General features: G+C 41.8%; 1 protein-coding gene across 1 annotated transcript in view; it reads right to left on the bottom strand.

Moving 5' to 3' along the window:
- Positions 1-385: 385 nt before the first annotated feature.
- Positions 386-17,074, bottom strand: part of TTC6 (tetratricopeptide repeat domain 6) — a 64,719-nt gene continuing 48,030 nt past the window's right edge. Inside the window, exons 26-35 of the mRNA XM_077925799.1 lie at positions 16,194-16,343; positions 15,115-15,255; positions 13,861-13,974; positions 11,921-12,040; positions 10,836-10,909; positions 9,213-9,423; positions 5,483-5,635; positions 4,000-4,170; positions 1,559-1,784; positions 386-925 (exon numbers count right to left, since the gene is read on the bottom strand). Coding sequence (XP_077781925.1) covers positions 792-925; positions 1,559-1,784; positions 4,000-4,170; positions 5,483-5,635; positions 9,213-9,423; positions 10,836-10,909; positions 11,921-12,040; positions 13,861-13,974; positions 15,115-15,255; positions 16,194-16,343 — 1,494 coding nt within the window. The 3' untranslated portion in view covers positions 386-791. The remainder of the gene's footprint in view (positions 926-1,558; positions 1,785-3,999; positions 4,171-5,482; positions 5,636-9,212; positions 9,424-10,835; positions 10,910-11,920; positions 12,041-13,860; positions 13,975-15,114; positions 15,256-16,193; positions 16,344-17,074) is intronic.

Raw genomic sequence — 17,074 nt, forward strand, 5'->3', positions numbered from 1 at the left:
TGAACAAATAAATAATACAGTTCGAAGAGGATCAGATGCAGTGCCAACTCTCCTTCCATATCCACCCAGTTGCCCTATCCTACCATAGACTGGTTGAGCACATGGGACTTTGGGGATAGATGCACCTGCTTTTGCAATGTCCTTGAAGAGTCAGGAGCGCAGGGTCCATACTTGTACACTGTGGGATGCAACACACCAACACATCACCCTATATGCTGACACAACTGCTCTGAAGAATGGGCCTTCTCAGCCTTTAAACTCCTCTAATGGCTCTTACTGGATTGTTCTGTGCACTGCGCTCTCTGTTTTTCCCCCTTCTGAAAGGACATTAAGGGTAGTCAGTATCTGCTGTATTAGAATACATGAGGATAACTTAACAAACCACCATTTTATTATAGCTGTTTATTTGTATTCGGCTTTATCCATATTATACATTAAGTATTCACATATTGATTAAATGAGAGGAAAAATCAGCTAAAGAAGTTTCAGCGAATCTAGCCCTTAAAAATGGAGAAACAAAGATGTTATCATTTACATTTCTCTAATAAGTCAACTGCTTTTTTCTTTACTATAGTCAAGTGATTGTTTTCATTGTTCTTTTCATTTAATCTTTCCTATTCAGTTATGTAAATAAAATATGTACAGACATTCACAGTTAAAATTTAAGATAATTTGCAACCAATACATTAGTATGAACAGTATATACAGTAACAGAAGATAAATGGTATTCAACATAAACTGGAAAAGTAACTAATACAGGTGATCATGTTACTCTACACAAAAATATATTTTCACCCACTGATAAGTTCCTGGATACTGATAGCTTTCTTGTAATCAGCAATAGCTTCTTTCATTAAACCCATCTTGCCACGAATATCAGCTCTGAGTTTAAACATCAGGGAATCATACGGCTGAATTGACAGTGCTGTAAGAAGTTAGCATTGTTATTAGCGATTTCTCAGAGTAAATAAGAATGATATGCTAATATTCATCTGAAAGTGCTTGCATAATTTGGATATAGAGTTTATTGTGCAATCATCTTCATATCTACTCAGAAACAAGTCCAGACAAGATAGTCTAAATATTAATTTATTCTATTTTGATATTCAGTCTGTCTCATAGGTTCAAAATGCAGATAATTTCTTTTGCTGCCGCCTCAAGTGAAAGGCAGGAATGTACCTTGGAGTCCCTTCCAGGATCAGAGCTGGAAAAAAGCACTAGGGGGAGCTAAACCTACCTGGGTCCAGTGTGACATCACAAGAAGAGGAGACGCTAAAAAGCAGTTTGCCCACCTCCAAACACAATTCAAGCCTCATACTGTTGACCAACTATGCATGATTGTCCAGACACATCTAGATTGAAAGTTTACACTCCCTACTTCATGCAGCATTTTTGGGGCTGCATAGTTCTGACCATTGGGATCAGAGAGATCATTTAACAGACCATTTTGAAGTTTTGCAATGCCTTTTTAAAAGAAGAGGAAGATACCTAAACTACAGTAGCACTCTCTCTCTCCCTCTCTCTCTCTCTCTCTCTCTGTACCTCTGAGTATTTTTACCTTTTGAAATGGCTTCCTCAGCTTGCTCATATTCCTGCAATGTACTGTAGAGATTTGCCTTGTTAAAATATATTGCTGCCGAGAAAGGAGAGAGGCAAATTGCCTGCTCAAAATCTGCTTTTGCTTCTTCAAATTTCTTTAACAGTGTATTTGTAATAGCTCGATTTAGGAATGCAGATTCATTTGTTGGATCAAGCATCAGTGCCTTGGAATAATAGTTATTTGCCTGAAAAAATAAATAAAATGTATATGCATTTTGAAATTGCTTATTACTTTTGTTTTATAAAATCACTAACAACAACATGAGAAATGAATGATGAATTTTGTTTTAGGGAAGCCTGGTTGTATTCCAGTCTAGATGTTTTCTCCAGTAATTGCCCAATTTGCTCATTCATTCAGACAAACATTATTCCAAACAATTGTATTTTGTTGTTTTCTCCCCATCCCATTTTTTCCAGTTGTTGATTTACTGCAAAACTTTATTGTTGTTGTTTATTAAATTTCTATACTGCCCTTCATCCAAAGATCACAGGTCGGTTTACAATATAAAACACAAAAATGTGTATCATACTAACAAACAGAAACCATACCCCAGAAACCATACCCCCTACACTTCAAACTTCCACTACAGCTGCAGAATAGTAGTATCAGGTTTGAACTGACTGCAGTACTATTGCTTCACCTGGGGCAAAGGAATAGTCTGTTTGATCCGAGCCATGACTACTGCCAATAACACAACTGTATTTTATACAGTGGTACCTCGGGTTACATACGCTTCAGGTTACAAACTCCGCTAACCCAGAAATATTACCTCAGGTTAAGAACTTTGCTTCAGGATGAGAACAGAAATCGTGCAGTGGCGGTGCAGCGGCAGCAGGAGGCCCCATTAGCTAAAGTGGTGCTTCAGGTTAAGAACAGTTTCAGGTTAAGAACAGACCTCCAGAACGAATTAAGTTCTTAACCCAAGGTACCACTGTATTGCTTTTGATATGTTCTTAAAATTATTTCACATGTGGTCATTTTGTAAAAGGTTTTTGCAGTATATCACTTCAAAACTGCTTAAATGTGAAGCAATTAATAAATTCAAGAAACAAACAAATAATCCATTGGCAGTACTTTTGATGACAAAAAATAATTATTATTCCTTTTCAGCAGTGAACTTTTCTGGACTTCCAGAAAAACACATAGAGGAAAGGACTATCAGTTTCACCTGCTGCATCTATATCAATGCTGACGTGCACAAATTGCCTTTTTGAAGAAGGAAAGTCAACAGTAACAAGGGTGATAAGCAGTAGACTGTACGAATGCTGGAAAGGGCTGCCTTTCCTTCTAAAGACTGCCTTCCCCTTTGCATGGGGATTATATAATACATAAACATTACTGAACTGGGTTGGTCCTACAATAATGCTTGCAAAAAATGCATTGCTATCTACAATGCATTCTGATATATTTGGTTACTACATTACTCAGCAGATCAAAAGTTTGCTCAAATTCTAATGATTTTTTGGAAATTTAAAATAAAGAACATTTCATAAGACTTTCTGATAACTAGCATTCTGTTTGTCCCATGCTTTATTACAAAGTTATACATTAGAGTACCACTATCAGCTGTCATTTCTAACTTGAAAGACGCTAATTGGCCTTTTTGTCAAAAAAACAGCTATTCTGGGCATGCAAAATTTTAATAAAAAGGTAAAGGTACCCCTGACCGTAAGGTCCAGTTGCGAACAACTCTGGGGTTGCGGCGCTCATCTCACTCTATAGGCCGAGAGAGACGGCGTTTGTCTGCAGACAGCTTCTGGGTCATGTGGCCAGCATGAGTAAGCCGCTTCTGGCGAACCAGAGCAGCACACGGAAACACCGTTTACCTTCCCGCTGGAGTGGTACCTATTTATCTACTTGCACTTTGACGTGCTTTCGAACTGCTAGGTGGGCAGGAGCTGGGACTGAACAACAGGAGCTCACTCCGTAGCGGGGATTCGAACCACCGACCTTCTGATCGGCAAGTCCTAGGCTCTGTGGTTTAACCCACAGTGCAGTGCGTGGTATGAACACATCCAAGCAGATACACGATCCTGCAGCCTTGCATTTGCTAGTTCCTCCTACGCTTGCTGTTGCTATTGGTGTTGTTGACAGATCAGTAGACAGAGCACTGCTGTAGGGCAAGCAACTGCCCAGTACCCCACAGTACTGCCATATGGGGGAAGGGCCTTAGACTCTAGCATAGTTCTCCCTTCTGCCTCCACCCCAAAACTTGTACAGGGTGACCTTTCCAGTCAGTCTGGAAAATCAGCATGTGAGTCACCCATCCTTGAGCTTTAAGACGAAAATGCTTTTTAAGGATTGTGCCAAAAAATCTTCTACTAACTGAAATCATGCAAGCAAACCATTCCAAGGAAAAGAGTTCAGGAAAATTAGCGTGCACAGAATCAAATACAGACCTGTGAAAACTGCCTGTTGTTAAAGTAGATATTTGCTGCATTGAAATATGCCAAAGCATAGCTGGGGTCAATGGAGATAGCTTGCTGATAATCTTTCATGGCACAGTTTAAATATCCCATAAACTGGTTAATGACACCTCGATTAGTAAGCAGCTCTGCACTTGTAGTTACCTGAAATATAGTCAACATAAATAAAACTGTAGGAATAGAACTCATAAAAGGCATAGTTGTTAGAAATAGACAGTAATATCTTGATCTTGACAGTTACCTTCAAATTATGATCTAAAAGCAGAGATGTTTATACACAGCAGCAAAGTAGATATACGCATGAGAATGAACTTAGAAGTGCAAACTAAACTTGGAAACCCACCCATGCACAGAGTACACTTGTTGAAATGGCTAATAGCCATGATGGGCATAACATTCCCCATGTCATTGGCGCCTACATGCACCGTGAGCACTGACTCTTCCACAGCACTATCTACCATGCTATCTAGGCCACTGGCAACACCTGCAACCTTCATGCCATGCAGGCAATTCACCCTGTGGTCTGTATGCCCACCACATCCACAATCAGTGCTTTTTTTCTTTTAAAAAATGTTTAGGGGTACTCTCATTTTCCTACGCATCTTGAAATACTGCCCCTCAATGAGGCCAAACTTAGATTCACAAAATGTTTAGGGGTATGCGTACCCCTACAGTGGTACCTCGGGTTACATACGCTTCAGGTTACATACGCTTCAGGTTACACACTCCGCTAACCCAGAAATAGTGCTTCAGGTTAAGAACTTTGCTTCAGGATGAGAACAGAAATCATGCTCCGGCGGCGCGGCGGCAGCAGTAGGCCACATTAGCTAAAGTGGTGTTTCAGGTTAAGAACAGTTTCAGGTTAAGAACGGACCTCCGGAACGAATTAAGTACTTAACCTGAGGTGCCACTGTATATCACCCACTGCCGCGATCCATCCATCCACCAGAGAAGTATCTTTGGCACAAGATGATAGATGTTTCTCCCCCAAGGAATGGATCCCTTCTAAGGGAATGTTTCCCTCTTCCTAAGGTGGACACTCTCCTTCACCAAGACCCTCAATCTCCCTGGCAACTATGATATCTCTGAAGCCCTCCTCCTCCACTCTCTCTGCTCCTCTTGCCTTTTACAGCATGAAATGGAAATGGGCACTATGAAATGCTGTGGCAGCTGCAGTTAAGAAAGCTAACTTAAGAGAGAGAAGTCAACTCTCTCTCACATGAGCAGTAAAAAGAATGTTGCAGAATTGCCCTGAGAACCGGGACACGCAATCCATCACATACATGTCTTGTATGCCAGCCTGTGAAAGGCTGAGTGCAGATGAGCAACTGTCAAAGATAAGGAGCAAATTATAAGCAAATTGGAGATACTGTGGAAAGACAGAGTTTACATGAAGGGTATAAATTACAAGCAAGGAAGGACACTGCAAATGATCAGTAAAGGATCAAATATTTACCTTGAGTGCAGCATTTGTATCTTGAAAGGCAGCAAAGGTATCGCCCATCTGAAGAGAGACTACAGCTCGCCCATCATAAGCAATGTGACACTTGGGATCAATATAAAGAACTGCTGAAAACTGGGCCCAAGCTTTCTGAAACTTTCCAAGAGCCTACAATAATTTAACATAACCAGTAACAAAATCAGACACAGTAAAAAAAAACCTCTCACCTCTTTAAAAATGTGCCTACGTCAAACTGGTCCCCTCAAGATATTTTGGACTACATCTTCCATCATCCTGAACCAGTAGATAATCAGTAAAAGGAGTCCAGAAAATGAACCTTGAATTGTCGTCTTATAATCAGATTTTAATGAAGTAAAATACATGTTACAATTCTAAATAGTTTGATTTTATCCAGTAAAACCAAACCTGTGTTCTCAGGCTCATTATCTATTATATATTGTAGAAAGTGAAAACCTGCAAATGTCATGGGCACAGAAATCCAAATGTCTCAGCACCAGCCTGGAGCTCTGTCAGCCTTTGCTGGCCATCACCTGCAGTGTGATGTAAACATCACCTGCTGAGTGATGCCAACCAGCATCACTCTGTTGGTGCCAACTTCCTTCTGGATAGCGTACTCCAATCTCCCTTTGTGTTGGTCTTGCAACAACCATGTGGGCAAATTCACTCCTGGCAAGATTTCTTCTGCTAGCAGCCTGTGTGGAGCACTGAAAAAAGATGTCCCAACAGAGGAGCTGAGCTACCTTGGTACCCGTTGGATCCCAAACCAGCCCCACTTTACGCTGATGCACAAAAACCCCACTGCTCTGTATTCCCCTACCTACTGGTTGGGGGCCAGTTTTAGAACTGTTCACAAACTGTGCAATCCTTTGCATGTTACAAGAAAGCATGTGAAGCTGTTTGCAGAAGCTGGTGAAGACTGAAAACACTACTTGCCACGTAGGTATTTGTTGGAAGTATATCAACAACACTGCCCAAAGGCTGTAAAGCTAGTTCCTAATTTAAATGAGTATTCTTTCAAAACAATGTGTAGAGAGCTGCTTTATGACAAACCACAATAGCAATACAGTGAGCTATATGAAATGCAAAGAAAAGGTAATTTGTAATTTCCTTTTTCATATCTCAGTTAATGCAGAACTATTCCAATCCGTTGACTGCTGTTTCCCAGCAAAGTTTCATTTTAGGACTAACATGTCAACATTTCCACTAGCTTGTATCCATAATTGTTCTTCCATTTGTGGAAAGGTTTCTTCCATTCACAGGAGGATCTTTGATCCAGCAGAGACCCCAACTGGTGGAAAGCGGGGATGGAGATATTTTCTCCAATCCTGCCTTCCCACTGCAGCACCCACTTACACCTTTCTGGAGGGCTATGTAGATCAGAGCATATTTCCAAGGAGCATAGGGGGTGGCAGGAAGAATTAGTGAAAACTGCTCCCCCCCCCGCCTTCTGTCAGCAGGAGTACCCCATGAGCCAAGTGCTATGCACAGAATCTCTAGAAACAAGGCTATATGTAGAAGCTCCTCCTCACTTACTGAAATAGTCATGTTTTAATTGCAGTGCCGCTATCTCAGTAGGACTGATGTTCTATAGTACAGTGGTGCCCCGCAAGACGAATGCCTCGCAAGACGGAAAACCCGCAAGACGAAAGGGTTTTCCGTTTGCGAGTTGCTTCGTAAGACGAATTTCCCTATGGGCTTGCTTCGCAAGAAGGAAGCCCATAGGGAAATCTCCGGGGACCTCTTTTAAATGCTGGCGGTGGGGAGCAAAGCCTTTCCCCCCCTCCGGCCTTCGGAAGAGGTCCAGGAAGGCCGGCGGGGGCCGAAAGGCTTTGCTCCCCACCGCCAGCATTTTAAAAGCAGTCCGGGATAGCAGGGAAACGCTTCCCGCTACCGCGGACGACTTTTGAAGGCAGGCGTGGGGGAGCAAAGATTTTCGCCCGCCCGCCTTCAGAAGAGGTCCTGGACCTCTTCTGAAGGCGGGCGGGGGGCGAAAGTCTTTGCTCCCCCCCGCCTGCCTTCCCGGGAGAGCGGAGAAAGGCAACGCGTTTCTCCGCTGTCCCGGACGGCTTTTGAAGGCAGGCGGGGGGGGGGAGCAAAGACTTTCGCCCCCCGCCCGCCTTCAGAAGAGGTCCTGGACCTCTTCTGAAGGCGGGCGGGCGAAAATCTTTGCTCCCCCACGCCTGCCTTCAAAAGCCATCCGGGACAGCGGAGAAACGCGCTGCCTTTCTCCGCTCTCCCGGGAAGGCAGGCAGGGGGGAGCAAAGACTTTCGCCCCCCGCCCGCCTTCAGAAGAGGTCCAGGACCTCTTCTGAAGGTGGGCGGGGGGCGAAAGTCTTTGCTCCCCCCCGCCTGCCTTCAAAAGCCGTCCGGGACAGCGGAGAAACGCACTGCCTTTCTCCGCTCTCCCAGGAAGGTAGGCAGGGGGGAGCAAAGACTTTCGCCCCCCGCCGGCCTTCAGAAGAGGTCCAGGACCTCTTCTGAAGGTGGGCGGGGGGCGAAAGTCTTTGCTCCCCCCCCCCCCCCGCCTGCCTTCAAAAGCCGTCCAGGACAGCGGAGAAACGCGCTGCCTTTCTCCGCTCTCCCAGGACCTCTTCTGAAGGCTGGCGGGGGGCAAAAGTCTTTCTCCCCCCTGCCTGCCTTCCCAGGGGCTTTTAAATCGCCCCGGACAGCGGAGAAGTCCTCCGATGTCCCGGGCGATTTTAAAATGCCGCCCGCCAGCATTTTAAGATCGCCCCGGACAGCGGAGAAGTCCTCCGCTGTCCCGGGGTTTTTTAAAATGCTGGGGGTGGGAAGAAAAGCCCTTGTCCCCCCCCCCCCCAGCCTTCAGAAGAGGTCGGGGGACAGACTGTCCCCGGACCTGGTCTGAAGGCGGTTTCCATAGGAACGCATTAATTGATTTTCAATGCATTCCTATGGGAAACCGTGCTTCACAAGACGAAAAACTCGCAAGAAGAAAAAACTTGCGGAACGAATTAATTTCGTCTTGTGAGGCACCACTGTAATGTCTCATACCTCTATGACTCTGCCAGTCTCTTTCTCTTTAACCACTTTGCCAGTGCTGTGACAAAGGGTTCTAGTCTGGACTTTAACATGGTTTATTACTAGGGATCATAGCTGTAAATTTCCTGCCTAAAGCCCATATAATCTCTGTCTCTCATTTCCGTGTAAGAAACCAATTTTTCTACTTCCTGATATGACAGGTTATTTATTAGGCAAAAGGGTTTAAGGCATACACACATTTTAAACGGACACATGTCCTGACCTCACACAAAAGGCGATCCATATACAGGGTGGTACACCTCGTGACATTGCCAGCAGGATAAAGCTGAGAAGTATGGGAAGTTACAGGTTGCACTATGGGAACTATGGAAAACAGCTCCTACTCTGCTTCTTTTCCCTATGAATTTCATAGGGAAATAGTACTGCTTTCTAGTATTGATCTCCAACAGTTAAGAGTGCTGTGTACGATAGGCACAGGTCTTACATAAATCAGAGGGCATCAATTCTTCTTACTGGTTAAAAATAGATTTAATCTAGGTATGAGAAATGGAAATAACTGACCTACAACCGCACTTATATGTGCTGGTTATTTTATCCTTAAGAAAAGTGTGTAAATCTTTAATGTTCATTATGTATTTTAAGTGAACACCCTAAATTGTCAGAGGAAGTTTAAGATTGCTGAGTGTAGTCGAATATTATAAAGACACAGTTACCAATACATTACCTGCAAACTATATCCTGCACAAAGTCTGGCCTTTATGCACAAGGGATTCAGATGTATTGCTCTTGCGAAATCTCTCTGGGCTTGTCTGGTACCTTTCTCATGACCATATTCCAGATATGCATTTCCTCGTCCAATATAGCCATCCAGAGAAAAGGGATCTAATTTAATAACCTTTGAAAATGACTGCACAGCTTCTTCGTATTTCTGAAGTCTGAAAATCAATACACATTTGAAATTAAGTGTTTTATTAGCAGCATTTGATATTATATACTTTACAATGGACCATAAAGAAGGCTGATCGCCGAAGAATTGATGCTTTTGAATTATGGTGCTGGAGGAGACTCTTGAGAGTCCCACGGACTGCAAGAAGATCAAACCTCTCCATTCTTAAGAAAATCAGCCCTGAGTGCTCACTGGAAGGACAGATCGTGAAGCTGAGGCTCCAGTACTTTGGCCACCTTATGAGAAGAGAAGACTCCCTGGAAAAGACCCTGATGTTGGGAAAGATGGATGGCACAAGGAGAAGGGGACGACAGAGGATGAGATGGTTGGATAGTGTCTTTGAAGCTACCAGCATGAATTTGACCAAACTGCGGGAGGCAGTGGAGGACAGGGGTGCCTGGCGTGCTCTGGTCCATGGGGTCACGAAGAGTCGGACACGACTAAACGACTAAACAACAACAACTTTACAATGAGTGAACAAGCAATGGTGCAGAAACCAGGACCATAAGTATAATTTGTAGCCAAAACATCCCTCTCATTTTTGTATAATGCATTCTCACATGGCTTATTTTGGCATGGTTTATAGTATTTATTTCACCATCTATATTCCTTTTTCAAGCATGAGTCACATATTGTGCTGATCATGTGAACTTGTTCAGAAGCAGACCAAAGCAGCATTTTTCTTATTGTAAATATCCTGTTCTGGATACAGGGGCAGATTAGAACTTTGCCTTTAAAATCTGATTTATGTGCTGTTCAGGCTGTTACCACCCACCACCATCTGACTGATCTCCTTCGTCTTCTATGGGAAGCTTCTCTGAGACTTGGTGGGGGAAGCTGAGCATGAAGGACTAAGTTTCCTTATATACTATACAGTCCAACCTGAAATGGAAGGTGCTCCCTGATTGCTGTTCCTTTTAATTAACTAAACTTTCTGTAGAGGTGGGGAGCCCTCTGAGGAAACAAGCTCCAAATCTCTGTCTCCCATTTGCAGCCTATCCAGAGTGGAAGAGGGGTTGAAGAATAGCTGCTCTTTTCACACGCTTTCTGTGCCCTTCCTGAACTGCAGCGCAGACTAGAGCCTCCCCACTCTGGTTGGACCAGCCCTGGAGAAAAGGCAATGGTGGGGGAACAGCCTCCAGCAATTTTTGCACTGCTGCCACTGCCCAGCTAGCATGCTAAAAGGATTCCACACTGATCTGGCCCTAGGTGAAAAGCTTGTGGGAAAGAGCAGAGCTACAGGGCCTAAGAACTAAAAGCGCACAAGAAATCCATTCAACCTCTTGCTCAGGAAACCACCCATTGCAACTGAAATGTTCCTCAACTTCTGCTTTGCCAACTCTATTGTAAACCATGATATCAAAACATTTATTCTAAATCCCTACTGTTCAGTATTATTACCTATGACAGCAGTGTCCCATATTTTGAAATAGTTTACCGTCTTTTGGCTTACTCAGTGCTACTTCTGCAAAGTCCTAAAAACAGAGAAAGAAAATATTTGTGATGCACCCAGCACTGACGTCACAGGCATCATCCATTAAGTGCCTATAATGCTAGCACATTGCTCATACCCACAGCTGTGAGTGGAAACCAGCACTTTCTGAGAAAAAAGAAAGTTTTTAAATTTTATTTAAGTATGTATATCCCATCATTAATCCAGAGATCTCAGTGCAGGGAACAGTAAGTCTGCAATAAATAACAATCAACAGCAATTAAAACATGGCACATAGACCAGATATAAAGCAACTAACTCAGCATAGAATCAGTCACAGTCCCCAAACATCTTTGTAAATAGCCAGGTTTCAGACTGTTATTACAATAACATCAGTCCAGACATTCCCATCAAGAACAAGTCATCCACCCAGTTCCCTGATATTGGAAACATCTAACCAGAGCATTTTCAGTCCAGATTCATTTTCCAGTTACTAGACCTCATCTAGCCAACCACAGCAGCCAGACACCAGATGTACAAGAAACTGCACATCTTCAGCTGACTCAGATAACACGAAGAAACACAGCTGGGTGTCATCTGCATGTTGATGGCATCCAAATCACCTCAGCCAGCAGCTCCATATAGATGTAGCATTGGGGACAAAATAGAATCCTATGCGACCCCTCAAACCAATTTACATGGGGCTGAGTAGAAGCCACACACTTCCCACCCACTGGAATCGGCCCTTTGGTTAGGACTGGAACCATCACACCACTGTGCCTAACACCCTCAGTATATAAAGTCATTCCAATAAAATGCAGATCTAGGAGAATCAACAGAGCTGCACTCTTTCACTACAGAAAGAAGTCGTCCATCAGGGAGACCAAAGCCAAACTGGGGCCTAAAGACAGAATGAAGTGAATCTAGATAAACAGCCGTCACCAAGAATATCTGAAGCTGACTGGTCACCACCCTCTTGAGTGCCTAAGCAACTAGGCTATATTCAGAATAGACCTACTGAAAGTAACAGGACACGACTAAGTTAGGTCTGTACCTCTAGTGCATTAGCATGTTGGTTCAAATCTACATAGAGTAAGGCACGGTTGATCAACACTTTCAGAACAATGTCCTTGCTGGGCTCAAGAAGAAGAACAATCCCATAATCTTTCAAAGCCTGTAAAAATACACACAGTAACTGGTAAATAGTGCAAAATATGGAATCTCATTATCCTGTATAAAGACATTCTAATCTCCCCATCTGATTAATTACCTGTTTGCTTCTCAAAGAAATAAAGCAGGGTGGAGAAGTCTGTGGCCCTTCAGATGGTACAGAGTGAGCTACAACTCCAACCCTCCCTGACCATTAGCCATGCGGACTGTGGCTGATGGGAGCCAACAAATTCTGAAGGGTCAGAGGTTCCCCATTCCTGGAATAAAGGCTTGAGAAATGTGGCTTATATTATATAACTTTACTAGGGTGTCTAACAAAGAATTAAATGTACAATTTCCCAAGTTTCAGCAAAGTTCAGAGAAAATAATTAACTTTCAGTATTTTGTTTTATCCTTAGTTTCATGAACTATAGTGACTATAAAGTTTGCTGTTATGAAATACAAGGGAGAACTAGATTAAGAATAAATTTGGCATAGCTAAAAGCAATTCATTCTTCCCAACCTGGCGATTTGGGGAAAGAAAAGGACCTTAACCATGGCACTGTAGCTGACAGGAGTGCCTTGAGCGACCCTTGGAAGTCAGTTTATCATCAAAACTACAAGATGATATCATGGACCTTGGAATTTCCCAATTGCACCACCTGCTTAATCACAAGACTATTGATTTTGTACTACCTCTGGTCATCTTAGTAAATCTGTCTTTAACTGCAGTAGTTACATGTGTCTGATTAAGTTTTATTGGTTAAGTAATTTTTATTGGTTTTCACAGAATGTCTGATAAAGTTAAGAAAAAATACAGCAAATTAAGAAAAATATAGCATTTAAGTAAGTTTTTTTAAAATGCAGGTTTTTTTCTTTCACTGAATTTGCACATTCAGCAAATCTTTTATGAACCAACCATCAAAGTATTCCTCATATGGGGTACAAAGGTAGGGAAACAATTAATACCAGTGGGTTTTGTGGGGGAATTGCCTATGCAAATTAGCATATTTAGTGTAATTTGTGCATAGGAAATTTTTCAGTGTGCATATTTAGGAAAGAAGCCCAAAAATTTTGAAACCTCTAAGCTTGCCTAATATTGTATTTGCAACTGGCATCCATTCATTTAACTAATAAACTTATGAAACAGAAAGGTTTCCATGGAAAAGCAAAACATTGGAAAATTTACATTTTGGAAAAATTTACATCCGACATCACTGGTTAGAATAGTCATACACTAATAGGCTTGGGATGTAAATACTGAAAATGCAAGTAAAAGCAACTGGCACTTTTTGCTGTCAAATATTGGCATCATGACAACAACAAAGCTAAAATCAACACAGAAAGGCAGAACAACCACTTGTCATTTGCCATATTAAATGTGCTTTTGCAATCATCTATTCGCATCACTGTGGGTTCTTAAGGTGTGCAAGGGTCTGTCAATGTGATGCTATAAATTCATAAAATCATAGAATCATAGAATAGCCTTCCCCCAACTTGGTGCCCTTCATCTATTAAGTAACTCCCATAATCTCTGAGCGTTGACCATGCTATCTGAGGCTGATGCCATGTTAGGGAAAGCTACCACAAGGATCCAAATACAGAGGCCGTTACCAACAAAGTAACACAGTGTGAAGTTCCCCTTCACACTGTGAAGAGCTCAATGCAAATGCTACAATGTACACAGAACTCTAGACTGAAGTTAGTAAACACAGTAAGTGAACAAATGTCATAAACTGGAAAAAGGCATGATAATTAAAAATAAAAGCAGGACATTCAGATTCAGAAATAGAGGTAAAGCAATTGAAAAGTATTATGTGACTGCCCTTTAAAAAAGAAACATACATTTTTGCTGTCCTTCAAGCAGTGGTAAGAAAGTGCTCTATTGTAATATGCCAAAATGCAACCATTGTCTAGGTCTATAGCTTTACTTAAATCTTCAACGGCCTGTTTGTAAGTCTGTAGGGAAAAAATGACATGGCATTAGTCATATTACCTAAACTCATCAAATAATCTGTATAAATGAATATCGCTACACATTCCTCTATATGTAATCCTGTGTTGGCAGGTTTTCTATTGATATCTGTTGAAGTTTATAAAATTATGAAGGTGAAAACAGCGGAGAGAATTTTTCTCTTTCATAATACAAGTGGTCATTCAGCGAAGTTACCTGGCAGGAGATTAAGGACAACATTTCTTCACACAAGGTATAATTAATTTATGGACTTCACCACCATAAGACATAGTGATGGCCAGCAGGTTATAGGGCTTTAAGAATAGTTAGATAGAAAAATAGATATAGGAGGCCAAACAGATCTAACCAAGCCTATTAATCAAGCTTGATATTCAAAGGCAGAATACATATATGTTACCTGATGCTGGAAACAGAGAATGACCATCACCTATTGCCTGCTTGTAGTGGCCTGTGTCTTCTGTTTGAATCAAAGCAGATTTTTGTCTGATCCAGCAATGCAATTCTTTTGGAAAAAGCACCCTGAGATTTTCAGGGATTGGACAGATGAAAGGGCCAGATGTTTATAAGCTTCACATGGATCTTTTCTTTTAAAGTATTACCTCACCTATATTAGCTCATACTGTCTCCCTAAAACAGTTACCAATGTTATAGTTGTAGTTATTTTTAAAACAAACCAACACTTGTGTCCACCTTCATGACCTGAAAGTGTGCTATTTCTTACAAGTGGCAATTATTATTAAACTATGGGAGGAATTCGGCATTGTACTCATGTGATTGTCACGTCAGAGCAAGCATTTTGGTTTGGCAAAGGAACAATCCCCCTCTCCTCCTGCCCCCCATGCACTGTTTTAGGGATTCCCCCTCCCCCAAAAATGAACCAATTTCAGGGGAACAAGCAGCAGGGGTGGGGACTTGTGGCGCAAGGGGAAACTGGGCTTCTATTGACATTGAATCCCACCCTATATTTCAAAAATATGTTCAGTTAAGGCTGATTACTTCATTAGTGTGTTAATTATAAGTTTTCGATTCTTCTTTAAAATGAGCAGCAGTGTACTCAAAACATCTGTCTTTACCTGCAAAAGGCAACATACTTCATCACAAAAAACATAAGACAACATTTTTACCCTGTTATAAAACTTCAGTGCTCCTCTAGAAAGATAGGCTCTCACGCTTGTAGGCTGAATTCTGAGGGCTTCGTTGCAATTCATTATTCCCTTGGAGAATCTTCCTTTGCATCCATAGTAAGCAGCACGGCTTAAATATGCCTTTACAAAAGCATTACAGGGGGGAAAACAAACACATTTTAGAAGGAAACAAAGACCAACAGGCCCAGTACCAGACATTATGCTGCCTGAGATGGCTAGTAATTCTGCTGCTGCTCAGTCTTCTTTATGGTGCTAGTAAAGCAAACATCCTCCTCTTTCACCCTGCCATCTCCTCATTCCTGCTCCTCCTGTTACCTCACTTTATTTGTTTCTTTGTTTTTTTTTCCTAGAAGTTTTTCCACTCACCTAGCTCTGAGAAAGAGCCAAGGGGGGATCTTCAGAGTGAAGTCCTCTGGGTGAGGTGGCCTGGGTTACAAATAACTTTTAAGATTTCTAAATTTAAAACAGCATTTCGGGTTCCAGTGGCAAACTATAGCAGCAGTTTAGGCAACCTTCTGGTTACCTTGTCCAGAAGGCCTCACTCTGCAGAAGGACCCCCTTTTGCATGAGTACCTGGCAAGAGATGTTAAATAGGAATGTAACAGAGGCCTCTAGAAAACTGCTTGCATGCTAATGAATGCTTCTTACTATATAGACACAGAATGCCTACACAGAGATGTATGTGTTTGGATAGGTAGGGGTGTGGCTAAATGAGCAGGCCTGAAAATTCAGCCCTGCTCCTGCCAACCTAGCAGTTCAAAAGCACGTCAAAGAGCAAATAGATAAATAGGTACCACTCCGGCAGGAAGGTAAACGCCGTTTCTGTGTGCTGCTCTGGTTCGCCAGAAGCGTCTTAGTCATGCTGGCCACATGACCCGGAAGCTGTACGCCGGCTCCCTCAGCCAATAAAGCGAGATGAGCGCCGCAACCCCAGAGTTGGCCACGACTGGACCTAATGGTCAGGGGTCCCTTTACCTTATTTTTATTGCTAAATGTAGAACATTGAGATAAGATAAGCTCTATTTCAGTATCTCCAAAAATCAAATTTTCAGCATTACCTGAAAATGGTCTGGTTGAACAGCAAGTGTTTTGTTAAAATCTAATATGCACTTAGGTTGATGGAGCTGCATTCTGCAAAGCCCTCGCTGGTAGTATGCATCTGCATAACGTGGATATAGCTTGACAGCAGAAGTAAAAGCGTCACAGGCCTAAAAATACAATAAAGTTAGTATTACTAAATATTGCCCTTTGTCTAGACTATATTGTCAAGAATATAAAACGTTTACAGCTTTAGGACTTTGTACTGCATGAAATTAGGCAAATGATACCAGTTATGGAGGGATAAATTCCAATGTTTAAATAGGCCTCACATTCTGAAAATAGGTTTTAACACTCTTCAAGAGGCCCAGACAGTATCTGTTGTTATATGAGGTAGGAAATAGGACCATTTTTTAGATATTACCAAATTGGCCACATATTAACAAAACAGAAGTTTAGTGTCTTATTAAGACTTCTAATTGTTATTATCTATCCCAGACAAGACCATTTACTGCCTAATTTTTTCATATTGACCCAGTTTGACTATGCTGTAACTGTGATGCTAAGATTAGTTTTTAGTTGCTGGTTTGCTAATGGTGCTATACATATTGTTATTGTTTTACTGATGATTTGTTAATTTATATAATATGACCTATGTCATACCTGGGATGTATTATTATGTTATTGTTATTTATTGTCTGTGAGCCTCTTTCAGATTAGTTTTAATGGAAAGAGGAATAGAAAATCTAATTAATCAAATCTATCCAATTTGGCCATTTTGTTTACTGCACTTAATTGAATATTATCAGCTGTTTGGACATATAAAGCATTTTAATTCCAATTTAAGGAAATCACTCAACAAACCTTCTTGTTATGGTATGAGGTGAGTGGCCACAAAGAG

The sequence above is a fragment of the Podarcis muralis genome, chromosome 1 (assembly GCF_964188315.1).
Source record: "Podarcis muralis chromosome 1, rPodMur119.hap1.1, whole genome shotgun sequence".
In the NCBI taxonomy this organism is placed as follows: domain Eukaryota; kingdom Metazoa; phylum Chordata; class Lepidosauria; order Squamata; family Lacertidae; genus Podarcis; species Podarcis muralis.